Here is a 27,390-nt window from a genome sequence, read left to right as displayed (position 1 = left end):
AACTTATACAATTGTGACACAAGTCATATTCTCTTTAAATGTTTTTAAAAATTACCTTTCCTTTTCAACCTGCAGCTCTGTAATTTTCTAATCTTCTGTCAAATGCAGTATGGCAGCCTGTAGTTGTCCTGTACACAGAATGTGTACAGAACGCCCCCCAGAAATATAATTTCTAAAGTCGTCTTCCAGGATGGCACCCTGAGAGATGACTGGTCCACTCGACAGGAAACACAATCAATCAAAGAGGTTAAAAGCCCCCGCCCCTGCCCGTGCTCCTCAATTTTTGATTGTGTTTCCCCACAGCAAAACCGTTTGTTATTTTATCTATAGACCCGAGCCTGGGGCTGGTGGTCTCCCCCTGGGAGCTGGACCAAATGCCTGGGAAGCCTCTTTCCTAGGTGGGGTTTCCCCTAACCTTTCCTCAGGGGGGCAGCGCAAACTGAAGAACCCCCCTGAGCGCTAAAGGTCCCTGGGTACAGTGGTGTACCCAGAACTTCAGGAGCCTATTTTCCTGCCTCCTCTCCTTACCTGTATGGTGGCCGTGCAGAAAAGGAACCTGGTTCTCCTCCCATCAGAGCGGTGAGTTGCTTGCAAGGGGTGAGTCTGACCTTACCTTTTCTGGATCCCCTAGTGCAGAGGTGCTGGTCAGGATGGGTGTCTTTCATCAGCAGTGGGATGAGGAGGGTGAGCTGACTTGATGCTCCACGGCGTCGGCCCCCCTGCACTCGCGCGGTTTTCTCCCTTTAGCTGTGCAGCATGTAGGCTGAGGGAGTGTGCCTGCACTGCTCAGCGTCCTGTGGGCGTTTGGCGCCATCTTGAAGATAGGGGAGGAGTGTTGTAATACATCACTTCCTCCACTGGACAGGAAGTGAGCTCAGCGCGGCCCGCGTCATTTCCGGTCTACGGCAAAATGGCGGCGGCGTCAGCGCGGTGGAGGGGAAAAAGCACAGCTTCACTCATCATAGAAGGAGATATAAATCCAGCTGGAGCAGGCGCCCATTTCTCCTACGGACCAGGCTATTTGTGCAGCATGGAATATGAGGAGAGACCTGCAGGGTCCACGGCCATAGAGGAGACCACAGGGGGTGAGTCTGACCGGCCGCCAGAGGTTTAGATGGGGGAGGGTACCCCAACTCTTCTCCTCTGGGTGTTACAGTGCTATATTTATGCCTGTGTATTTTGTTTCAGGGGACGATGCCACTGCCCGTGAGGTTGCCAGCCATCCCGTTAAATCTACCCGTTCTAAAAGATGCTGGAACTGTAACGATAGGTTACCCCCAAATCATCCTAAGCCTTTCTGTTTTAAATGTATACAGAAGCTAACAGGGAAGGAAACCTCTCAGATCATGAAGGATTTTCTCACAGTTCAAACTGAGATGCTGTCCACTCTAAAGGCTTTTCAATCCTCCTTTAAGTCTAGTGAGTCAGAGGCCCATGCCAGTAAGGATGCCTCCTCCCCAGGAGGGCTCCGCTTCGCCTAGGGCATCTAAACGTGTCAGGAGAGAGGATCGGTATAACCCAAAGTACTCCCTTTCTCAGGATTCGGAGGAGGAACTCGAGTCTGAATCTCTTGAGCAGACTTCAGGTCCAGTAGGCATATTTTTTCAGCCGACGACATGGAGGGCCTTCTGAGGGCCATTTATGCTTCCGAAGAGATTCAGGAGCCCACTGAGCAGGTCTCTGCCCAGGATAAAATGTATAGAGGCTTAATTAAGCCACAAGCCAGGGTTCTTCCGGTACATTCTGCCCTTAAAGATGTTATCTTGAGGGAGTGGAAGGAACCAGAGAAGAGGCTCCTGAAATACAAAACGTGGAAGCGTAGATGCCCCTTTACGGAAGAAAATGAGGAAAAGTTTAAGACCCCTAGATTAGACGCCTCCTTAGCTCAAGTGTCTAAGCAGTCCGATCTCTCCTTTGAAGACACGGGCAATATAAAGGACCAAATGGATCGGAAGGCAAAAAACCATCTACGCAGGGCCTGGGAGGCTAACACTGTGGCTATGAGCCCCGCGTTGGCCTCAGCTTGCATCGCAAGAAATGCGGACATGTGGGTATGTAAACTGATGGACCATGTGTCCCGAACCTCCAAATCTAAGGAGGTCTTAGATTCCTTGGAGGTCATAGGAAGTGCAGTTGCATACCTAGCGGATGCTGCGGTTGAGACAGTGTGTGCCACTGCTAAATCTGGTGCCTTATTGAACTCAGCCAGGCGAGCCCTCTGGGTTAAAACCTGGGATGGGGATAGTTAATCCAAGACCCGGCTTTGTGGCCTCCCCTTTGAGGGTTCACACCTTTTTGGTACTGGTTTAGATCAAGCTAGGTCTACTGAAAAGGGGAAAAAATTCCCTGTTAAACCAAGAAGGGACAGGAAGAGGTTTTTGCAAAGAACCGCTTCTCAGAGAAAAAGGTCTCCCCTAATAGGCGTTGGGGAGCTGGAAAGGACAAGCAAAAATCAGGCATTCTCTTTTCCAGCCAGAAGTCGGGCGACAAGACCACCAAATGACTTGCCAGTAGGGGGAAGGCTTTCCCACTTTGTCCCTCAGTGGGTAAGAGTCACACAGAGCCCCCACATTCTTCAGATAGTAAGAGAGGGTTACAAGTTAGTTTCTCTCCCCTCCTCCCCCCCAAGTTTCTTTTGACCCACCTTCCCAAGGATCCCTGCAAGGCAGGAGGAATCCTACGGAACATAGAAGAGCTGGCCAGTCAGGAGGTCATAGTGCTGGTCCCAGAGGACCAACAGGGTCGGGGGTTTTACTCCCACATATTTGTGGTGCCCAAGCCCTCAGGAAAATATCGTCTTATAATAAATTTAAGGAACCTCAATGTTTTCTTGCGGTACAAGAAGTTCCGCATGGAGAGTGTGTACTCCCTCAGAAGACCCCTCCTCAAGGATGTGTTCATGGTAACCTTAGATTTAAAGGACGCTTACCTCCATGTCCCTATATTTCAGGGTCATCAGATCTTCCTGAGATTCGCAATTGTCTCCCCACAGGGAATTCAGCAACGGCAGTTTGCTGCCCTCCCCTTTGGACTGGCATCCACTCCAAGGGTCTTCACGAAAGTGCTGGCAGAAGTAGTGGCTGTCCTACATCTCCAGGAAATAACATTGATCCCCTATTTAGTCAACATTCTGATTTACAATCTGAATCGGGACCAGCTGCTTCTGAATCTAACCAAGGTGATGGAGACCTTAGAATCTTTGGGATGGATCATCAGCAAGGAAAAATCCTCGGTGGTTCCGGCCCAAACGAAAATGTACCTAGGATTCCTGGTGGATTTATCGGAACAAAGGTTAATTCTTTCTCAGAGCAAGGTAGAGGCCCTAATTTCAGCTGCCACTTCTCTGCTAGAAGCAAGGATGGCCTCATACAGGGGTATTATGAGGGTTTTAGGCCTGTTGACTGCATCTATCCCTGCAGTTCCTTGGGCACAGCTACATTCCAGGACCCTCCAGCACTTCCTCCTATCCTCTTGGGACAAGAAAAGGAGTTCTCTAGACCTAAAGGTCGTCATTCCGGTCGAAGTGAAAAAATCTCTTCACTGGTGGCTTCTTCCTCAGAGGCTTGGGGGGGGGGGGTCTCCTTTGGAGTCAGCTTCAGCCTCTCAGAATAATGACAGACGCAAGTTCCTGGGGGTGGGGGGCACACCTAGAGGATCTAAGAGCTCAGGGGTCCAACTTTCGAGCGCTATTGCCTGTCGGAGAAGCGTTAAAAGCGTTCGAGGGAAGAATCAAGAACCGGGAAGTTCAGATCCTTTCAGACAATGCCACAGCAGTGGCTTTTCTGAATCAAGGGGGCAACAGATCCATGTCTCTCCTGGCCTTGTCACTAGAGATCCTGGGTTGGGCAGAGCACAGGGTTCTCTCTATTTCTGAAGTTCACATAAAGGGAATATAGAGGCAGATTATCTCAGTCGCCAGCCAATTCTGCAGGGAGAATGGATGCTGAATCCAGAGGTTTTTTCCCTGGTATGCCAGCAACACGGCATTCCAGAAGTAGATCTCTTCGCCCACAGGAAGAACAGAAGGGTAAAGAGATTCTTTTCCCTTGCTCGAGAAATGGGCTCGGAGGGGATAGATGCATTGGCCCAGGTTTGGAAGTTCCGGTTGGCTTATGCCCCCCCCCCCCCCCCCCGGGGCTTATCCTGAGTGTTCTGCAAAAGTTGTTTCTCTCGGAGGGCAATCTGATTCCAAGAGTTTGGTTTCCAACCCTACAGGGTTGGTCCAAGACGCTTAAGGTACAGGTCGCAGCCCTATCCTGTGTTTTGGAAAGACACTTGGCATTGGACCCCCTGATCAAGAGATTCCTTTTGGTCAGAGAGAGGTTGTCCCCTGTCAAGATGTCTAGCTTTCCACCTTGGGACCTTACCTTGGTGTTGGAAAGTCTAACTAAGGCTCCCTTTAAACCAATAGATCAAATCCCCCTTAGGATCCTCCCCTTTAAGTTGACTTTTCTACTAGCAATCACATCTGCCAGGAGAGTAGGTGAGATTCAGGCCTTCTCGATTAAGGAGCCATTTTTTAGTTTATTAGAGGGCAGGGTGATACTTGGGCAGGACCCTCTGTACCTCCCTAAGGTAGCATCTAAGTTCCACAGAATTCAGGAAGTAGTACTGCTTTCCTTTTGCAACAATCCCAAAAATGAAAGGGAAGTTTCTTTTCACTGTCTGGACGTCAGACGTTGTTTATTATCCTACTTAGAAGAAGTTAAGGAGTTTAGAAGGTCCAGCCATCTTTTTTAGTTAATTTTTCCGGCCAAAAGAAGGGCCAACAAGCAAGTAAAGCATCCATAGCTAGATGGATTAAGCACACTATTTATTTGGCCTATGAGCATTCCGGTAAGGCAACCCCTAGGAACCTCAAGGCACATTCCACGCAATCTCTGGCAATCTCTTGGGCGGAAAGGGCCGGAGCTTCAGTGGAGCAGATATGTAAAGCCGCTACTTGGACAAGCCAGAACACCTTCCTGAAGCATTACAGGGTGGAGTTACTGTCTCCAAGATCTGGTATTTGGCAGGAAGGTCCTGCAAGCGGTTGTCCCGCCCTAAGTTAGGCCTGAGCTACTTGCTCCCCTCTCAGGGTGGCGTCCTGAAAGACGACTTGAGAAAATGACCAGTTACACTTACCGGTAACTGTGTTTCTGGGAAGTCTTCCAGGACGGCAGGCCTACTTCCCACCCGTTCTGTTTATGTATGGTCTAATATATAGAGTGTGGTGGTGTTAGTCTTTTTCTTCACTCTCGTGCACTGGCGTGGGTCAATACTTTGTCACAGCTGAGGAGCACGGGGAGGGGCGGGGGCTTTTAACCTCTTTGATTGTGTTTCCTGTCAGGTGGACCAGTCATCTCTCAGGGTGCCGTCCTGGAAGACTTCCCAGAAACAGTTACCGGTAAGCGTAACTGGTCATTTTCATGCTTGTTTAATTGGCTCACTGATTTTCCCAGAAGTCTGCACTAAGAAGCACGTCAGATATCAGGCATCCCCTGCAACAAAAATGTAACTTTTGGTGAGATACGCTCAATAGGAAATCACGTCTAAAGGGATGCAGACCCTCTAAATTTTCTCATTAGAGCCCTGCAGGTGCAGAAGCTGATTGATAATTATGAAACCACTCCCATTAGATTTACTTACCACATGGACACAAACAAACACATAGGGATTTCTTCAGAATAACAAAAGGTAGGAATCTACGTTTGTTAAAATCCTTGTAATGTAAATGGATCACCCAGAAGGGAATGTGTGTGTGTGGGTTTTTTTTTTTTTTTTTTCTCAACAACAGTGGAGTTAGCATGGAACTCAAGCATTAGGCCTCATGCACACGAGACTCAGTTAAACGTGTATTCAGAGGCAGTTGGACACTTTTTTTCAACTGCCCCTGAACTCATTCAAAGTTATCCTATGTACACAGTCTCGTTTTTTTTTGGCGTTTTTAGGCAGTTGTATTTAACCTCGTTTTTCCAGAAGCAAAAAAATGGGTTCAGACGCAAAAGTTTTCCACGTTTCAGACGCCAAACGCGGTACCGCATTTGTGTTTGTAAGTGTTTTTAAAGGAACCCTATTTTTTTGGACCAGAAAACACAGAAATATGATGGTAAACTGCAGCAGAAAATGACATTTTGCGACCGGATTTTGGGGCCCCATATTTCGGGGCCACTTGGTGCTAGGAACCCCAAATTTGGTGTGCAAACAGAGTGGAGCACTACAACATATCCAAAGTTGGGGTTCCTAGCACCAAGTGGCCCCGAGATACGAGGCCCCAAAGTCGGGTCACAAAATGTCAAGCACTTTTCTGCAGCAGAGAATGACATTTTGCGACCCGACTTTGGGGCCCCGTATCTCGGGGCCACTTGGTGCTAGAACCCTAAATTTTGTGTGTGCGACTGACTTCCGTCACCTCCTTCTTTGTGAAGGCTGCCTCCATGAGGTTCTTGTGTTCATCATCTAGGGAAGGAATGGGGAGGTCATCTAGAAATCTTGTCGTGGAATCCTTGCTAGGCTGTGTAGGGGAACTGTATAGTTTGGAGTAGTACTCTTGGAATGCTTCTAGTATTTTGGTTGGGCTGGAAGTAGGTTCCTGACCAGGAATTCAGATCTTGGGCATGGTGTGGACCTTTACTTGGGGGGGGGGGGATAATTTGGTAGCTATTAATGGACCTAACCTGTCTTTTTGTGTGTAGAATTTGGTGCCACTCCAACGGATGGCTTTCTCCGCTTTAGTCATAAGGGCTAAATTGAGTTCCAGTCTGGCTTTATCTAATTGGGCTATTTGGGTACCGGAGGGGTCATTTTTGTGTTCGGCCCGCAGGGCTAAATAATCCTTCTCTAGTTGCTCAATATCAGCCTTCCATTCTCGTTTGTATTGAGTGGCTATCTTTATTATCTTTTGCCCTGATGAAGGCCTTATGGGCTGCCCAGAGAGTTTCAGCTGTGATATCTTCCACATTGTTAAGTTTGAAGTATTCCTGAAGTGCTTTGTTTGTTTCTGTGGCTCAAATATGGTCTGAGAGAATGGATTCATTCAATCTCCAGTGTCCCCGTTTTGCATTATGGGCGGCTGATCCGATAGACATGAGCACTATAGGGTGATCCGACAAGGCCGTGTCCCTAATTTGCCCTTGCTGGACCGCAGGGAGAAGGGGCGAGGGGACCAGGATGTGGTCAATTCTAGCGTATGTGTTGTGTGGATAGGAGTAATGGGTAAAATCCCATCTAGATGGATTCATTTCCCGCTAGACATCCGCTAATCCCTGGGCGTGAAGTAGTTTGGCTATTTTATGTCTCATTTTGGTGGGTCGGGTCAATTTGGCCTTAGGGGGTTTGATTTTGTCTAACCCCTGGTCAAAGGCCACATTTGAATTACCCCCCCCCCCGCATATTACCGTGCCTTCCAAGAGGGGGTTCAGAGTGTCCATTAGGAGTTGAAAAAAAAATATCTTGGCCTTTGTTGGGGGAGAAGTAGGAAACTAGGGAGTATAGGTGCCCCTCTATTGTGCCCTTCACTAGAATAAACCTGCCGTCTGGATCTTTAAAGTTATAGATACTGTCAAATTTGCAGGATTTGGAGAAGAGTATTGCTACCCCTCTGGTTTTGGTTTTTGCATTGGCTAGATGGAAGTATGGGAAGTGAGAGTGAAGAAAGTTAGGGCTGTATCGGAAAATTTAGTTTCATGTAGCATGATGATGTCCAGGTTTAGAGATTTGTAGCTGTCAAAGACTTTACTCCGTTTAAGAGGGGAGTTTAGGCCCTGAACTTGCGGGTGGCTTATTTTAGGGAACTCTCTCTGTGGGGTCAGCCATGGAGCTCAGAAGGGTCAGTGTTGCTGTTTCTACCGTCACTCACCCTTAGTTGTCTTCTTTTAGGACTTCTTCAAGCATGGTTTCTTGTCTGATTGGCTGGCATCTCTTGAGTTGTTGAGTAGGTACATGGGTGGTCTGCAATGGATATATGGATTAGGCTCCTATTAAAAGAGGAAAGCATAGGAAGCCGGAAGAGGGTAGTAGGGGACAGAGTGGAGAGAAGAGGATTTAAGGATGAATTTAAAACTTGACTGAGTGGTCCTTCCCACCCTCTCCCCTGGAGGGGCGAGGGAAGGAGGCCCCCATGCTTCACTTCTGGGAGGGGGGTGGGGGAAAGAGTCAAAATTTGAGATGTGACCAAGGGTCCCTGAGGAGAGCATGTGTCTGTCATTCCTTCTTGGGATGATAATTTCTCGGGGGTATTGGTCAGTAATTCTCCCAGTAGGTCTGCTGGGAGTCCTCAGGGGAGACCCTGGTCGCTGTTAATGCAAAACAGGTAAAAAATTGACCAGGCGAACATTTGGAGAACTTTGGAACTAGGTTGGAAACTTTCCAAAAGTGGAACAAGAGAAGTCTCTAATTGGTAGGTCCAGTGGAATCCAGGACACCCGACTCTGGGATGTGAGGTATAAGCAAGTCAGATTGATTGGTGAAAAGTCAAGGAGGACTGTTATCTTTTAGCCTTCTTGTTCTTCGTCTTGTTCCAGAGTGGGGATTGGGGGCTAGTGGGTGTCGGTCTTTTAGCTGATCCTGATAAGTTGTTGGATGTATCCATGTCCGCTTCCTGAGAGATCAGTTGCAGACCTAGAAGGAGCTTTTCACCTTACGAGAAAGTGGAGAGAGTTTTTCTTGCTTGTTGTTTTTTTTTTTTTTTTTTTTTTTTTTTTTTTTTTTAAATTGGAGAATTTTACTGCAAAGGGGAAAGCCCATTTATATTTGATTTCCTTTTGTGTCAGGATTGATAGTAAGGATTTCAGGGTTCTTCTGCGCTGCATTGTGGAGGGTGACAGGTCCGCATAGATCTGGATGGGGTGACCCTGGCATTACGCCCGGGGGATGGAGTGAGACTGTTTCATGACTTCTTCCTTCACTGTCTAGTAGTGAGGTTTGGCAATGTCTCTTGGTGTGCCATCTTTCCTAGGGGGTCCCAGGGATCTGTGGGTTCTGTCTAGCTCCAGGCGGTGCTGAGGAGTATTTGGCATCAGGTTCCTGATTACATCCTGCACTGCTGCTGTAACATTAGTGATGGATTCTGGAAGACCCCTAATTCTAATATTCTATCTCCTGGACCTATTCTCTAAGTCATCAATTCTGGATAAGACATCTAGTTGGTCCTGTAATGTCTGGATATGAGCTGAGTTTTGGTTTGTAGTTGAGACAGTCTTGTCTAGCTTGTTCTCAATTGTTTCCATTCTGCCTCCCAGGTTCTGGAAGTCAGATTTCGAGTCCCCTGTGATTTTAGATGCTGTGTGAGCTAGGCCTCTTTCTAAGAGATCTGACAGTCTCTGGTAAAGCTCATCTGCAGGGAAGTCCGAGTCCTTGGCCCGGTATTCAGTGGATGAGGTGCCATTATGAGAGGCTGTATTAGGCCCCATAGGGGATAAGGCATAGTCTTCTATGGTGCGGCTTATCAGGGACTCTGTGGAGGCTGGAGATGGAGTCAGGGTCTGCAGGGTACTCACATGAGTCATCGATACTATCATTTGCCTGAGCTCCTGGAGGCAGTCTGTGTTGGCAGCGTGTGGCTGAGCCGCGGCCGCCTTCTTGGATTTGCTGTGTGGACTCACACTGCTGAATTGCGGCCTTAGGTCTCTCCTGACCAAAGATCCGGGCATAGAAGGGGGTTCCCGAGTGCCTGGGGGTGTTGTGGCTGCCGGTATCGCCGTTCCCAGGTGGTGTAAGGTACTGGGGTGGTGAGGAGCTCCCAGCTCAAGCAGCCATTTTCAGAGCCCTGTGCATGCGCACTCCCGTGGTGTGTTTTTGTTTTTGTTTTTTTTGGCTTTCATTCTTCTATTTTCATCTGGTGAGCTGGCCAGCAAGTCTGTTTTTCAACAATAAACCTCTCTTGCAGTTACAGGGATGAGACAAACCATTTAACCATGACAGGGGTGCTTAAAATGATCACTTTTCAATTATTTACGGTATTTATCGGCGTATAATAAAGACCTTAATATTAAGAGTGAAGTTTCAGGAAAAAAACTAAAATTTTAAATACAGAACTTTGAAGCAAAATAAGGGTCAGTGCCCATTAATTAAGCCTCGCCATTGCCCATCATTGCAGCCTGATCAGTGCCCATCTGCAGCCTCGCAATTGCCCATCATTGCAGTCTCACCATTGCGTCAATGCTAGGAGCCATCCAGGAAGCAGGACTGGGCGTGACTGCGTGGCAAACCGAGCTGAGCCAAGTACACATGAGATCCGGCTCTGTCTAATCTGGTGGCCCTCGTCCCCATCTTCCCCTCTGAGGCAGCCCTATATCGGCGTATAACACACACCCTCAATTTGCCCCCTATTTTCGGGGGGGGGGGGGAGGGTTGCGTGTTTCTACGCCGAAAAATACGGTATGTAAAATCTTTATCCCAAAATGAAAAACCGTTTGCTATAACTGATTATATGTCTCATGCCCACTGTTTTCTTGTAAACGCTGTTTATCCTGACAGGAGAAAATCAGCGTTATAAACTCACCTAAGCTGCATTTTTTTTTTAAAAACAGTCTCTAGGTGAGTTTATCAGCGTTTGGAGTTTATTTCATTGGCCAGAATTGTAAGTTATTCTGGCCACTGAAATAAAAGTTGAAGTACTAAATGTGCCTAGCGTTTATGAACGTTTTAATAGCGCTTGTGGTCAGAGTTCACACTCCTGAACGCAATTTTAGAGCGTCCAGAAAACCACCTATACACTTCCCTGCTAATAAACTACTAAAAACTTTCATGTGTGCATGGACACATAGGATTACATAGAGGGGAGTTTAAGGGCAGCCAAAAAACCCACCAAACTCACAAAAAACGTGAGTTTAACAGCAGCAGTGTGCATGAGGCCTTAAATATAAGCTGGAGTTCATCTTAAGTTCGTTAGTGTATTTAAACTGCTAGTACATCTAACATTCCCCTCCCCCCAGACTGACAATGCTGTTCAAAGGTGCCCCTGTGCTCCGTCATCCAGAGTGTACAGTGTGTTACTGGCCAGATCACCAAGTAAAATGGGGACGGGGGGGCTAAAAAAAAACAAACAATACAGCCACCACGCCTAATGATCGGTAAGTTGCAATATATTGCATTTGGGGTTTGGGCTTAATACGACTTTAGTTTGCTGTAGAAAACTGTAACTCTGCATTTTCTTTCTTTGGTTTGTGTTTTCTTAAAGGAACTTGAGCACATGCGGAGGTTTTGAAGTATGCGATGACATGGTGACCAGAGATATCATGACCCCGTTGGTGGCCCTTTTGAGAGAGGTTTGTAACTGAGCATTGCAATAACAGGCTTATTAGATCATTTTCCATATCTTTGATTTATTGCCCAGTTTGCATCTTAAAAAGAGGAGGTCCTTGGATCTTGCAGTGCTTGGTGGCTAAAAGGCCAAACCTCGAGATGAAAAATCCTGTTTAGAATTCAAAAAGATAGATGTATTTTTTATTTTTTTTCCTCCAGATGTGGGAGATATACAGTATGCATAAGGTTGATGTTCTGTATAGTTTTAGGTCTTCACTGTTTGTTTTATTTATTGGGTCCAAAGCTACACTCTGCAGCATTCTGGAAAGTCAGGTTATCCCAGCAGACTTCTATGGCACCAACTCTTTAAAGGAGAAGTTTAGCCTGAGCTCGTTTGACTGGACTTCTCCTATGGGTCACAGGCGTGCAATTCGTTTTGCACTCCTGTGACCCATTTTCAACTGAAGTCCGCTCTCTGCTGTTGTCACAGGAATCAGTCCAGGCACTGCATCATTCCGACAAAGTCTGGATTCGTCAGGTGCCTGGACTGATACCGGTCTCAGGCTCTCAGCGAGCCACTGAGAGCCTGAGATTGCCGATCCTCACCCCTCCACAGCTCAGTGCTCCAATGAGCATGGAGGAGCAGAATGGAGAGCTGCTGATTGACAGTGAGAGGCTCTCCGCTCGGGTATCTGTGAGAACCGAGCACTCGACTCTCAGTGAAGAGGCGGCAGGGGACAGATGCAGCATCGGACTGCGGCTTCATCCACCTACAGTAGGTAAGTATAAATGGGCAAAAAAACAAAACAAAACATACTTTTAAGTCTATACACTGTAGAATGACACTCCGGAACCAGAAGAATACTGGGCATTGGGAGTGCAGCAGAAGAGCCAAACTTTTATTTATTATTTTTTTTTAAAGCTGGCTATTCCATTGAATTTGTGGAGATAATTTTTTCTTCTAGGGAAAGCCACAAAAAGCTGCTTTGTGGAGATTTTCTTTAACCACCTCAGCTCTGGAAGGTTTTACCCACTTCCTGACAAGACCCCTTTTTGCGATAAGGCACTGCATCGTTTTAACTGACAATTGCTCGGTCTTGCGACGCTGTACCCAAATGCTATGCTATAAACAAAATAAGACCGATAATTTTGAAAGAAAAAAAAGAAAAAATATGTATATGTAAAAAAAAATCACAGTAAGTGTTTGTTGATTGGTTTGCGCAAAAGTTATAGCATCTTCAAACTACGGTTATAGATTTAGGAACTCTTATTTTTTACTGGTAATGGCAGCGATCTGCGAAAATAATAAAAAAAAAAAAAAAAAAAAAAATTATATATTATTATATTTTTTTTTTTTTTTTTTTTTTGCAGGACAGCAACATTGCAGTGGACAATCTGAGTGATACTTTTTGGAGACCAGTGCTATAACCAAATGCACTGATTAATATATAACTAAAAATAATATCCGTGCTTGGTGGGGGGAAAAAACAAAAACAGCTAAGCACTATAACCCAGATATTGGACACAGGGACAAAATGTATAATATAAAGTGCAGCGCTGTAAATTAAACAATCAAATTATACAAATGTGTGTACCAAATAAAGTGCAAAAGTAAGCTGTGACTGCTGTACAATGTTCCATGTAAAACCAACACAGTTCAAAAATTAAACACGTTTAAATGTAAATCCAGTTTCATCTAAAGTGCAAAATGGTGAAATCAAACAACTTTGCACATGTACAAAAGTTCATAGGCAGTTTGAATTCATTGAGAGAGATCATTTGTGAAGTATGAATTCAATGAGAGAGATCCCTTGTGAAGTATGAATTCAATGAGAGAGGTCACTTGTGAAGTATGAAGCATGAATCAAATACTTGACCACATGAAACATAGAAGCAAGCCTTTATAACCATTTGTACAAGTGTTTTTCTTCCTATTACCTTTTGAAATGTCCCCCCCTTCTGCAGTTGGAGCCCCGCAAAACTCTGGAATCAGTGGGCGGGTCTATATTTTTCAGCGCTCGGTGGGCGGGGTCGTGACATCACAAGACTCCCCTTGGCCAGGCAGAGTCATGAGGACAAACCTCGCGCCTGAGGAGTGAAAAGTGAATGCCCAGGAGAAGCAAAGCACGTTCCCCCCCCCCCCCACCTGGTCACTCCTGCGCATGTGCTATACACTCGTTGCCGGCTGGAGTAGAGGATTCGTCTCTCCCCTATATTTCTGTATTGATTTTCATATAGGGCCATGCCACTGCTTTAAGAAAGATACCACACAATTATAACGCTCAGGGCTTTCTTTAGGAAGAGTGTTAAAAATCAAGCTGAAGGAGAGCCCGGTCGTGACCAGTCAAAGTTACATAGCCAGCTCTCTTCCACTTACAGAACTCTGTTGTTAATGCGGAACTCTGGGAAAAATGTTTTCTGTTCCCATGCTGTGGGGCAGTACCCGCTCTGCATGGGAGTAACTGCTTGTTTTTGTTTTGTTCTAGGGGAGATATACTTATCCGATCCGCTGATTTCCCCCCCCCCCCTCACAAGACTGGGCCAGCACACCCACGCTCCAGGTGTCTTGAAAATGGACTGTTTCTGACGTTGGCACGCTCCATAGACAGTAACAGTCCACCACTGGATTGTGGGAAACCGCGGTTTTCCAGAGGATTGGCAGATCTGCTAAGTTTAAACTTTGTGCTCACCCCTGAAAAAAAACAGCAGTTGACCCGTCCAGAGCGAGCACAGCCCCACTGCATTGAAAAAAATAAAATGACTGAAAGTTGGACATTAAGCTTTTAAGAACACCAAGGAGCAACACAGTGGTCTGCATTTTATAAATGAGCCATAAAATGTGGGCTGCAATGTGTACCCCAGTAGAGTGTATTAGAGTGCAGATAGCAATAGCGGCTCTCTGTTTATATATTGCCGTCTATTTGTTGGTTGACGCTCGTGCATTAAGGCAGCCAATATTAATGCATGAACAACCGCATTTGCAGCATTTTTGACTATGTAACACATGCTGCACTGCAGATGCATTGATGTAATGTGTGTTAAAATACATGTTTTGGTCACATGTAACTACAGTGCATCATTTTGAATTGTCCCTTTTAGGGATATAGGGGTTTATTTACTAAAGCTGGAGAGTGCAAAATCAGTCTTCCTTCTGCAGAGAAATAAGCTTCTAACCTCAACTTGTTCAATTAAGCTTTGACAAAAAAACCTGGAAGCTGATTGGTTTCTATGCAGAAGTGAGCCTGATTTTTGCACTCTCCAGCTTTAGTAAATTAATGCCATAGTTTCATTAACTTTTATGTGTCATAAAGCAAGTACCTGGTTTCCTATGGGGCATGAGGGACAAAGTGAAGCCATGGTGATCTAGTTTTTAGTGAGCTGATGGGCAGCTTTCTTGTAAATATTGATTTTGTGCAGAGTATAGATTGTTGACTTATTTTTAAGGGGCTCAATCACTCATCTCCCAAATAAAAAAAAAACAAAAAAAAACAAAAAAACACTAACTTATCAACTTATCCTGTGTCCTTTGTTTCACTCTACAGTGTTCCACCGGTTTAGATTCCAATCTGGTGCCGTCAACGAATGGCAAAGACTTGCCAAAGAACTATGTTGAAGATATTGCGAACCAGGCTATTAATGTCCTGTGGAATATGTGGTAAGTTTGTATTTTTATTCATTTCATTGCACAGAAATGTTTGAAAATAAACCATTGTACATAGTTCATAGATAATTATATCAAAACCCTCTGCAATACAACATACAGCGATTTGTGATACCAAATTCCTTAGAACAAATAAACGTAGTGTAGTACTATAAATATCCCAATACATATGAACAATAAAGTGCTGGATTTACACTGAATTATATTTGCTAAAACTGACATTTTTATAATATATAGTATGTATGTAGCACTGACCCTGAAGGAACTGCTGGTTTAAATTGGGCTTACCGTTACCTCACCGTTCCACCGTATCCGTCACAGGGGTCCCATTAGAAGAATGTTCAATGATGTCTACACCAAACGCTCAGTTTCTGCAATATAATGCGCAGCAATATATCATTTAGTGACAACTTTGTTTTTTTTTTTTTTTTTTTTTTTTTAATCACTTGTGACAAAAAATACAATTTTCTATGGGCTCAACATGCCTCTCAGCAAATTCATTGGGGTGTCAACTTTCCAAAATGGGGTTATTTGGGAGGGTTTTATACTGCCATTTTAGCACCTCAAGAAATGAAATAGGCAGTCATAAACTAAAAATTACAGAAAATGTACCATAGTTTGTAGATGCTATAACATTTGTGCAAACCAATAAATATATGCTTATTGCAAATTTTTTTTTTACCCAAGACATGTGGCTGGATACATTTTGGCCTAAAATTGAGTTTATTGTTTTTTTTTTTTTTTTTTTTTTTTTTTTATAACAAAAAGTAGAAAATAATTTCTTTCAAAATTTTCGGTCTTTTTTCGTTTTATATTGCCAAATCCCAGAGGTGATCAAATACCACCAAAAGAAAGCTCTATTTGTAGGGAAAAAAAGGATGCAAATTTTGTTTGGGTACAGCATTGCATGACCACGCAATTACCAGTTAAAGCAGCGCAGTGCCAAATTGTAAAAAGTGCTCTGGTCATTAACCACTTGCTTACTGGGCACTTAAACCCCCCTCCTGTCCAGACCAATTTTCAGCTTTCAGTGCTCTCACACTTTGAATGACAATTACTCAGTCATGCAACACTCTACCCAAATTATTTTTTTGTCCTTTTTTCCATACAAATAGAGCTTTCTTTTGGTGGTATTTGATCACCTCCTGGGTTTTTTATTTTTTGCGCTATAAATGAAAAAAGACCAAAAATTTTGAAAAAAAACGAATTTTTCTTAATTTCTGTGATTAAAATTTTGCAAATTGTTAATTTTTCTTCATAAATTTTAGCCACAATTTATACTGCTACATATCTTTGGTAAAAATAACCCAAAATTTGTGGAAATTATTTGGTCTGTTTGAAAGTTTTAGAGTCTACAAGCTATGGTGCAAATCATAAAAAAAGTATCACATCTGATTTACTGGTGGCCTATCTCATTTCTTGAGACCCTAACAAGCCAGGAAAGCACAAATGACCCCTTTTTGGAAAGTAGACATTTCAAGGTATTTAGTAAGAGGCATGGTGAGTTATTTGAAGTTGTAATTTTTTTCCCACAATTCTTTGCAATATTAAGATTTTTATTTTTTTTTATTTTTTCACAAAATTGTCATTGTAATAGCTTATTTCTCTCACATGGCATGTGCATACCACAAATGACACCCCAAAACACATTCTGCTACTCCTCCTGAGTATAACGATACCACATGTGTGGGATTTTTTCACTGCCTGGGCACATAGAGGCCCAACATGCAGGGAGCACCATCAGGTGTTCTAGGAGCATAAATTACACATCTCATTTCTCAACCACCTATTACACTTTTGAAGGCCCTGGAGCACCAGGACAATGGAAACACCCACAAAATGACACCATTTTGGAAAGCTAACACCCCAACGTATAATCTATGAGGCCTAATGAGTCTTTTGAACGGTTCATTTTTTTTCCAGAAGTTTTTGGAAAATGTGGAAAAAAATAAACGCTTTTTTTTTTTTTTTTTTTTTTTTTTTTTTTTTTACACAAAGTTGTCAGTTTATAAGATATTTCCAGCACCTAGCATTTAGATAGCAAACATGAAACCCCAAAATACATTCTGCTACTCCTCCTGAGTATGGCGATACCACATGTGTCAGACTTCTACACAGCCTGACCACATACAGAGATCCAACATGCAAGGAACACATAGCATGCACATACCAAGAATTACACCCCAAAATACATTATGCTGAGCAAAGTGTAAACAAAAGATTACCTGTGGTTGTAGTAGCGCAGTTGTACACAGGAGGATAGCACTGGTCCAGGCAGCAGGCAGGGATACTGCCCATATACAGTCCAGGGTTAGTGCAGGCAGAGATATTGTCAGAAGTGCCATAAATATTGGTCCTGGTAGTAGGCAGGTCCATGTGGTGTGGTCAGTGCGACAGGCAGGGACATAATGGCAGTAAGTCCTACAGGCAGCAGTAGGGCTTCATTCAGGACAGAATGGGGACAGGGGTAGAGGCTTCTCCCACCCAAATCTCTTTGAAGCCTCCGAGTCTCCAGACCCTAATCTAGGAATGAGAAAACAAAAAAAATAGTTTTCTTCATCCAGAAAAACAATTCTGGAGCCCCTCACATATGTGAGACCCCTGTCTTGAATCCCACTAGTCCAGTTGGAGGGTACAAGATCAGTCCAAGAGGCAGGCAAATATCATGGTCAAACAGTCCAGGGTCAGTTCCAGATCAGGCAGCGGTATGTACAGAATCGGCAGGCAGAAGCGTGGTCGAATAACAAGCCAGGGTCATTTACAGAGCAGGTAGTGGCATAAGGGGTGTGAAGGTGTGTGAAGGCAGGAACTGAGGATTACGTTACCATACTTCACTAATAATTTAGTGAAGTATGGTAACGGCAAAAGCATTCACTTATGCAGAGGCCTGGTTCGGAAGGGCATTGGGCACAGTAATAAGATGTATCTCTTCTGATTCCTGCTCTGGTACACACCTTACATCTTTTTTGACGTCGTTGGCCTGTTGGTCTGGGAGGGAGTCTATCTGGAAAGTGGCGCTCGGAGAGTCGACTAAGAACATCTGATCGGATGGTTTCTGGGGGGCCGTTCGGGAATATTAGGGCAGTGTAAATTTCCTCTTGGTAGCCAAGGAAGCGTTTGGGGTTTTGGGTGGAGTTACGGTAAATTACATATGAGTTGTATATGGCCAATTGAAAAAAATAAATTGCGACTTTCTTATACCAATGGTATGTCCGTCTTGTGGCAAGGTATGGTTCCATCATTTGGTCATTGAAGTCGACTCCCCCCATGTACAAATTATATTCATAAACGCATTTTGGTTTTTGAATGGGGCCATTTCTTCTAGGGATTTCTACGAAGGTATCATTGTGGATTGAAGATAACATATAGACATCTCTTCTGTCCCTCCACTTCACTGCCAAAATCTCCTTGTTCCGTAGGCTTGCCGTTTCTCCTTTCCTCAACCTCTTATTGACAAGACTTTGAGGAAAGCCCTTCCGGTTCCTTTTTATGGTTCCACATGCAGGCGTCTTCTTCCGGTGAAGGTTGTGGAACAGGGGCAGAGATGTGTAGAAGTTATCTACGTACAGGTGGTAGCCTTTTTCCAGTAGGGGGTATATCAGGTCCCAAACAATTTTCCCGCTTGATCCCAAGTAGTCCGGGCAATTAGGGGGTTGCAGCTGGGTGTCCTTCCCTTCGTACACTTTGAAGGCATACATGTACCCTGTGACTCGGTCACATAGTTTGTACACCTTCACCCCATAGCGGGCCCTTTTGCTGGGGATAAATTGCTTAATTTTAAGCCTGCCACTAAATTTAACAAGGGACTCATCCACACATATATGTTGGTCCGGGGTAAACAGCTGGGGGAATAATTCAGAAAAATAATTTAATATTGGCCGAATTTTGAAAAGCCTGTCATAATTTGGGTCATTTCGGGGAGGGCACTGGGTGTTATCATTAAAATGAAGGAACCTCATTATCATTTGGTATCTGGTTCTGGGCATTACCTTGGAGAAGATTGGCATGTGGTGGATGGGGAGGGTTGACCAATAGGAATTCAAGGTGTTTTTTTTTGGTGAGTCCCATAGCAAATGTGAGGCCTAAAAAAACCTTCAACTCCTCCACCGTTAGGTCTCTCCACTCATAGGGACGGGCATAATAGGACGTTGGGTTATTTAGAATAAATTGCTGTGCATAAAGGTTGCACTGGGCCACAATTGTTGATAACATGTCCTCTGTAAAAATTAAATCAAAAAAATTGATTGGAGAAAAATTTTCCGTGTCCACCTGGACTCCTGGCTGGGCAGTGAAAGGGGGAATGTTGGCTTCTCCTGAATTAGGAGAAAGCCACAAGGGGTTTTGAAGGGCATAGGGAAGGCTGGCATGGGTCCTTGGCCTTTTTTGCGAAGGCAGTGCGGTGCTGGTGGAAGGCAGTGCGGTGCTGGTGGAAGGCAGTGCGGTGCTGGTGGAAGGCAGTGCGGTGCTGGTGGAAGGCAGTGCGGTGCTGGTGGAAGGCAGTGCGGTGCTGGTGGAAGGCGGTGCTGGTGGAAGGCACTGCGGTGCTGGTGGATGCCACTGCCTCCACACTAGAACGCCTTCGTTTGGCGGGCCAAATTTCTTCCTCCTCTGAGTCACTCAGTGTTCCACTACTGAGGACTGGCTCATAATTGACGTCCGACTCAGAATCGGAGTTTGAAATGGAATCCGAACAAGAGAGCTCCGCGTTGCTCTCGTCGGCCTGGGAAAGAATCTGGTATGCCTCCTCGGCGGAAAAGACTCTTTTGGACATGCTTGCTGGTGATGATGCGACTTCACAGGTGTGTGCTAAGCCGGCACTGATGAGGCGGTACTGATGAGCACAGATGGGCACTGAGGCGGCACAGGTGTGCACTGATGAGGCGGCACAGGTGTGCACTGATGAGGCGGCACAGGTGTGCACTGATGAGGCGGCACAGGTGTGCACTGATGAGGCGGCACTAATGAGGCTGCACAGATGTGCACTGATGAGGCTGCACAGATGTGCACTGATTACACAGATGGGCACAGATGGGCACTGATGAAGCTGCACAGATGGGCACTGATGAAGCTGCACAGATGGGCACTGATGAAGCTGCACAGATGGGCACTGATGAGGTGGCACTGATGAGGTGGCACAGATGGGCACTGAGGTGGCACAGATGGGCACTGAGGTGGCACAGATGGGCACTGAGGTGGCGGAACAGTTGTGCACTGATGAGGTGACACAGATGTGGCGGCACAGATGGGCACTGAATAAAGCGGCACAGATGGACACATATGAGGCAGCACAGATGGCCACTGATGAGGCGGCACAGATGTGCACTGATTGTACTGATGAGGCGGCACAGATGGGCACTGATTGGCACAGGTGGGCACCGCTGAGGTGGCACAGGTGGGCACTGCAGATGTCTTGACACTGATCACCAATGGCACAGGTGAGCACAGATTGGCACAGGTGGGCACTGACTGGCACAGATCCCACGGCACTGTTTGGGCACTGTTTGGGCACTGTTTGGACACTTTTACAACAGATAGAACTCACACAATTCACAGATCGCTGCAGTATCCTCTCTCCTCACACGCGGTCTCTGTGTGAGGAGAGAGAGACGGCAATGAGAGATGATCTCATATGTTTACATTTGAGATCATCTCTCATTGGAACCGGCGATCGCGCTGTAAATGGCCGCTGTGATTGGCCGTTTACCGCGATCTGTGACTGGCTGTGTCCAAGGGACACGGCCAGCACAGAATTTCCCTGATGCGCGCACATGAGCGCGCACGGGGAACGAGGAAAGGGGAGGACGTCATATTACGTCCTCCCGGAGATTGAGGTCCGCGCTGTAGCCGTCATTCGGCTATGCCCCGGACCTCAAGTGGTTAAGGGGGCAAATCCTTCTGGTGCTTAAGTGGTTAACACATTGTTTGGCACCTTTTTGTCACCAAGTGCCTGCATTCAGTGCCTGGCACTGAAAGAGACTCTGTCTCACTCTGTCGCATTGGAGTATATCAGGAGTCTCCAAACTTTCTAAAAAAAAAAGGACCAATTTAGTGTCCTTCAGACTTTTGGGGGTGGGGGCGGCTGTGGCCAGCGGGAATGGAAACTTTCCTGGCATCAGTGGGAGTAAACATCGCCACATTTGGTAATTGGGGGGGGGGGGGGGGGGGATAGTGCCCCATCATTGGAATCCTAGGGAGGAATAGTGCACCATTATTGGTGTCAGTTGGCAGAATAGTATCTTGTATAAATAAAGGCACGCAAAGGGCCGCATCTGGCCTCTGGGCCACAGTTTGGAGACTGAAAGTATATGATCTGGTAAGTGATTACCAGTGCTGTGGGGTTAAATTTTACTGGCACCGACCACTAATGCAGGAGTAGGGAGGGGGTTAGAATGTTTTTGAGCAGACTGAATTTTTTGTTCTTGAGGATCAGGCAGTTTCTGGCCTTCCAGTTCTGGGTTTTGAGAGGTCTACTCTACCCACCTTATGGAAGTTCCAGTCATTGGAAAATTTAATTAGAGGGCTATTATCCAGGTTATCCAGCTAGCACATGGTCATCTATATAGTATTCATTTCTAAGCGTACAATTTTATTGAAAGGGACATACAAAAGCACCTGTACTGTCTTTTTCTTTAACCACTCCATGCAAATCGCCGTAACCGTACGTCAGTATTTTGACGCTACTGCCATAACCACGGTATTTTCGGGAACGGAGTGCGTTTTCTCTTCAAGATAAGTGGTCTCTGCGGCGTATTCGCTGTGAGATCACTTTTATCGGTGGTGGGAGAAGTAACCACCCCCCTCTCCGCCGCTTACGGGACCCGCTGGTAGCGGCGGAGACTATCGCGTCCTCTCCCGTGGATGCCTGGCTGCTGACTGAGGGGAAGATTGCCCCTGTTTGGCTCCATAGCATGAGAGGGCGGAAGCGACGTCAAACGTCACTTCCGCTCATAGCTCTTAAAGGAGGGGTTTTTTTCTTTATTTTTGGTTGACCCCAGATCTCATATTTAAGAGGTCATGCGTTTTTTTTTTTTTTAAAAGACCATTTCAAAATATAAAGTAAAATAGCGCCCGCATATGAAAACTGTGTTCAAACCACACATGTGATATTGCCACGATCGTTAGAGTAAGAGCAATAATTCCAGCCCTAGACCTCCTCTGTAACTAAAAACTGGTAACCTGTAGAAATTTTTAAACTTCGCCTTTTTAAGGGTAAAAGTTTGTCGCCATTCCACAAGCAGGCGCAATTTTGAAGTGTGACATGTTGGGTATCCATTTACTCGGCGTAACGTTATCTTTCACAATATAAAAAACAATTGGGCTAACCTTACTATTGTCTTATTTTTTTTTTTTTTAATTCAAAAAAGTTGTATTTTTTTTTCCCCCCCCAAAAAAGTGCGCTTGTAAGACCACTGCGCAAATACAGTGTGTCAGAAAGTATTGCAATGATCGCCATTTTATTCTCTAGGGTGTTAGAAAAAAAATTTATAATGTTGGGAGGTTCTAAGTACCGTATATACTCGAGTATAAGTCGAGGCCCTAATTTACCACAAAAAAAATGGGAAAAACGTATTGACCCGAGTATAAGACGAGGGTGAGAAATGCACAGCTACTTGTAAGTGGAAAAGAGGGTCAACAATGCCCATTTGCAGCATCACTGTGCCCATTTGCAGCCATAGGTCCCCTGAACTTCAAATTCGGTAGTTAAGGGTTCCTAGATGCCCCCTAACTGCGGCCAAAATTTGGGGTCTCTGAACCCAAAGGGTCCCGAAATGACATTGCTGCAGATGGACACAGTTGAACAAATTTGGGGCCCCGTATCTCGGGGCCACTTAGTGCTAAGAACCCTAAATTTGGTGTGCAAACCCAAACTAGCACCATAAAATTTCCAAAGCTGGTGTTTCTAGCACTAAGTGGCCCCGAGATACAGGGCCCCAAAATTCAGTTCAGAAAACGTCAAGCACTTTTCTGCAGCAGAGAATGACATTTTCCGAACCGGTTTTGGGGCCCCGTATCTCAGGGCCACTTGGTGCTAGGAACCCTTTGGATATGTTATGGTACCAGTTCCACTGGGTTCGCATACCAAATTTGGGGTTCCTAGCACCAAGTGGCCCTGAGATATGGGGCCCCAAATTCAGTTCAGAAAATGTCAAGCACTTTTCTGCAGCAGAGAATGACCTTTTCCGAACCGAATTTGGGGCCCCGTATCTCGGAGCCACTTAATGCTAGGAACTTCAGCTTTGGATATGTTGTGGTACCAGTTCCTCTGGGTTTGCACACCAAATTTGGGGTTCCTAGCACCAAGTGGCCCTGAGATACGGGGCCCCAAAGTCGGTTCGGAAAATGACATTTTTTGCTGCAGAAAAGTGCTTGACTCGAGTATAAGTCGAGGGGGGCACTTTCAGCACAAAAAAATGTGCTGAAAAATTCGACTTATACTCAAGTATATTCGGTAATTTTCTAGCAAAAAAAAAGATTTTAACTTGTAAACAACAAGTGTCCAAAAGAGGCTCGAGGCTGAAGTGGTTAATTGGATATTTTTATTTATTTTGATGAAAGTGAAGGCATCGGCTGTATTGTTGAACGATTACTGGCTGATTGGCCGTACTAATGTACAGATATTTAACTGATTAAACTCTTCCAGTTTGTTCAATTTGCTGTAATGTGCTTAATTGGATTAACAGGCATGTTCCCTGTGCATTAGTCCACAGAGAACAATAAGAATAATCTTTGTTTAGATGTCTTATCTTTTACAACCCCATTTACAAAAAATTTGGAATGCTGTGTTAAATCTACATAACACAATGTAATGATTTGCAAGTCTCATAAACCCATGTTTTATTAACAATAGAAAATAAAAAAACATAGCAAATGTTTAGGCTCGGTTCACACTCATGCCTTAGGATCTGACTCAAAGACCCAAAGTTGCAGGACTTGTGAAATGCCATGTATCTCTGAGAGCAGTTCCAATTGACACTACCGATGTTGCTGCGACTCCAGAAAAGGTTCCTGCAATACTTTGATACGACTTCAGTGCAACAAAGTATAAAAGTCCTTTCAAAGTCACATAAAAGTCGTATCAAAGTCAAACTCCAAAAGTTGCGCTGAAAATCACTCGAGTTTGGAGCCGACTAGTGTGAACCAAGCCTTTAACTGAATAAATGTACTATTTTAAGAAAAAAAATAGGGACTTTTGAAATTGATGGCAGCAACATGTCTTAAAGTTGGGACAGGGCAACAAAAAGTTGGCAACGTAAGTGGTACTAACAAGGAAGAGTTGGAAGAACATATTGCTACTAATTAGGTTAATTGGCAACAGGTCAGTAACATTATTTATTTGGTATAAAAAGAGCATCTTGGAGAGTCAGAGTGCCTTAGAAGTATAAATGGGCAGAGGTTCACCAATCTGTGAAAAGCTGCGTCCCATTGTAGAACAATTTCACAATGTTCCTCAACATAAAATTGCAAAGGCTTCAAATATATCATCTACAGCAGCCCTCAAAAATTCCACCTGCCTGCTTGCATATTGTGAGTGGAATTTGAGGGCTGGCGAGCTATGGCTGCCTGGGAGCAGGGAGGCGAGCACCGGGGTTGTATGGGAGCCTTTCTCCCAGCAATCGCAGAGGGGAAGAGAGGAGACCAAGTGGCCAGATGATCAGAGCACGGGGAACATCATTAGCGGATTTCATTTCAATTGCCGTGTGTTCCCCACCCTCGCTGTCACATACTGCCCCTCCTCCTGGTCTCGGGACTTTGATAGATGGATCACCCGTCCAATCCCGGGACGTGCGACGTCTATCAAAGTTCCCCGGCCAGGAGGCAGGGCTGTATGTGACGGCGAGCAGCGGGAACACAGCAATTGAAATGAAAGCTGTGATGTTCCTCGGCACTCCTCTTCCAGCCGGCAATTCCTCTCCTCTCTTTCCCTGCAAAGGCAGGCTGCATTGGTGGGCACGGGCAGGCTGCATTGATGGGCACGGATAAAGTTGTAGTTAATAATTATTTTTATAACTCAATTCTTCATAAAACATTTTAAGTGTCATTTCATGAGATAATTTAGGCATGGTTCTGCGATGGACATCACTGCATGGGCTCAGGCATACTACAAAATCACTGTCTGTGAACACCGTCCACTGCCATCCAAAAATTCAAGTTCTATTATGCAAAGAAGAAGCCATATCTGAACATGATCCAGAAACACTGCTGTCTTCTCTGGGCCAAAGCTCATTTAAAATGGTCTGTTGCAAAGTGGAAAACTGTTTTGTGGTCAGACTAACTGAAATTTGACATTCTTTTTTGCAACCCTGGGTGCTGCATCCTCTGAACTAGGGAAGGGGGACCTTCCTGCTTGTTATCAGTGTACAGTTCAAAAGCCTGAATCTCTGATGTTAAGGGGGTGCATTAGTGTGTATGGAATGGGCAGCTTGCACATGCGGAAAGGCACAATCAATGCTGAAAAATATATCCAGGCTTCAGAGCAGCATACGCCCCCATCCAGATGACTTCTCTTTTTTTTTTTTTTCAGGAAGGCATTGCATATTTCTGCAGGACAATGCTTACCTGCATACTGCATCTATGACAACTGTATGGTTTTGTAGTAGAAGAGTATGGGTACTTATCTGGCCAGTCCAGACCTTTCATCAATAGGAAATATTTGGCACATATTCAAATGAAAAATGTGACCAGACTCAGGACTGTTGAGCAGTTAGAATTGTATATCAGACAAGAATGGGACAACATTTCTCTCCCAAAACTCCAGCAGCTGGTCTCCTCGGTTTCCAGATGTTTAAAGTGTTTCTAAAAGAGGGATGCCGCATTTATTTTCTCTCTTGTGAATAAGATATGGGTATGTGAGATTTACATATCTTTGCATGCAGTTTTTATGTAGATTTTACAGCACGTCCCAACTTTGGGGAATTGGGGTTGTACTACTTAGAGCTGAAATCTGGGTGATATTGTTTGACACTATGCTAAATAACCCCTTTATGACTGGCCAACACATATGTGCAGCTGCAAAAAAGGGTCGGCTTTTACGCCCACATGCTGCAAAAATGCGTGGCTGGGTGGCCAATGCTTATGTGCTGAGCGTACGCTCTCAGCACAAGGACTGAGCTGTCCCAGACAGCTGATGGCCCTTTTTTTAAAAAAAAGTTTGGAGATTCTGCCCCAGACCATTTTACTGACCTTCAGACTTTAGGGGGGCTGGACTGGGTCCACTGGGAGTAGAAAATGTCCCGGCATCAGTAGGAGTAATCATTGATCCCCCGTTGGTGTCATTGGGAGGAATTGGGCCCCATTGTTGGTGTCATTGGTAGCAATCGTGCCCCTTCTTTGGTGTCAGTGGATGAAATCATGCCCAAAGGGCCACCACTGGTCTGGAGTAAAGATGGGTAGCTAGTGGGACCAGCTTCAGATCTTGTGAACACTGTGACAGTGGTCATATGATCTCCAATCTTTCCCGCCCCCCAGGTGTTCAGAATAATTTAAAGGAATGCTGTGTGGATGGCTAGGTATTCATCCCAGCCCCTTTTGTATTGCAAATAGGCAGAAAGATGGCCACATATGGATTGAAATTCTGATCCTTGTATGGCTGTTCCCCATTCATGAGAAATCAATCTAGACTTCTCATTAACCGGCTTGTTGTAAAATTGTGCTTGGAGCAGTGCATGCAGCCAATTGTTGGAGAAGGTAAGATTCCCCCATCCACCTCAAATGTGTGGATGGGGAAGTCGGTTTTGTTTTTGTTTTTTTGTTTTTTTCCCCAACTTCCTGGCTGAAAAAAACTGAACACTGTATGGCCAGCCTAAGTGTTTTAGGAAAGTCGGCCTACAAGTATTATTGAAATTAACATATTTACTTGATAAGAAATATATGCTTTGAGAATCCGTTTTGATACACATTAACTGGTTTCTCACTCTTGCATCCCTACAGTGAAAGCAATAGTAAAGCCTTATCTGTCTTTGACAAGGAAAACTGTGTGGACATTGTTATCCAGTGCCTAAGCAAGTTCCCGACTAACATAGAACTAGCAATCTCTGCAGGTAGCATCCTTTGTTTTCATTTTTATAGTTAAAGTCCATAATCTGAAAAGGAATAATTGCACAGCATTTTGTTTTGTGTACACAGCTTACTGTCTACAAACAGTCACCGAAGACAACTCCGAATTGTTGGCCTCCTTGGATGCTGCTTCCCTGCGGACATTGGAATCTGTTCTTGGCATCACTGCAACTACAATGGAGATGCAACTTTTAAAAACTTTGGTTGCAGGTAAACAAATGCTCACTTCAGGTTCTAATAACTGCGCAATTGAGTTTTGAAGATGGCTTGTCTACCACGTAGGGGTTGTATATGAATTAGAAGTTCTCACACACACTCACCAGCCATACAGTATGTAAAGCCTTCCTAATGCATTATATGCTGTATTTTTTGTTTATTACATGTTATGAATATGGAACTTTAATTATAAATATTACGCCTCTATAAAATTTTTTTTTTTTTTTTTCCTGCAG

At 44.8% G+C, this 27,390-nt stretch overlaps 1 protein-coding gene across 1 annotated transcript in view; it reads left to right on the top strand.

The window, feature by feature from the left end:
* HEATR3 (HEAT repeat containing 3) overlaps nucleotides 1–27,390 on the top strand; it is a 121,468-nt gene that overhangs the window by 10,041 nt on the left and 84,037 nt on the right. Inside the window, exons 3-6 of the mRNA XM_073604998.1 lie at nucleotides 11,159–11,246; nucleotides 14,766–14,878; nucleotides 26,813–26,922; nucleotides 27,008–27,148. Coding sequence (XP_073461099.1) covers nucleotides 11,159–11,246; nucleotides 14,766–14,878; nucleotides 26,813–26,922; nucleotides 27,008–27,148 — 452 coding nt within the window. The remainder of the gene's footprint in view (nucleotides 1–11,158; nucleotides 11,247–14,765; nucleotides 14,879–26,812; nucleotides 26,923–27,007; nucleotides 27,149–27,390) is intronic.

This window comes from Aquarana catesbeiana, linkage group LG11 (genome assembly GCF_042186555.1).
Source record: "Aquarana catesbeiana isolate 2022-GZ linkage group LG11, ASM4218655v1, whole genome shotgun sequence".
NCBI lineage: Eukaryota > Metazoa > Chordata > Amphibia > Anura > Ranidae > Aquarana > Aquarana catesbeiana.
The sequence above is the reverse complement of the archived record's forward strand: the minus strand, read 5'-3'. Positions and strand labels throughout refer to the sequence as shown.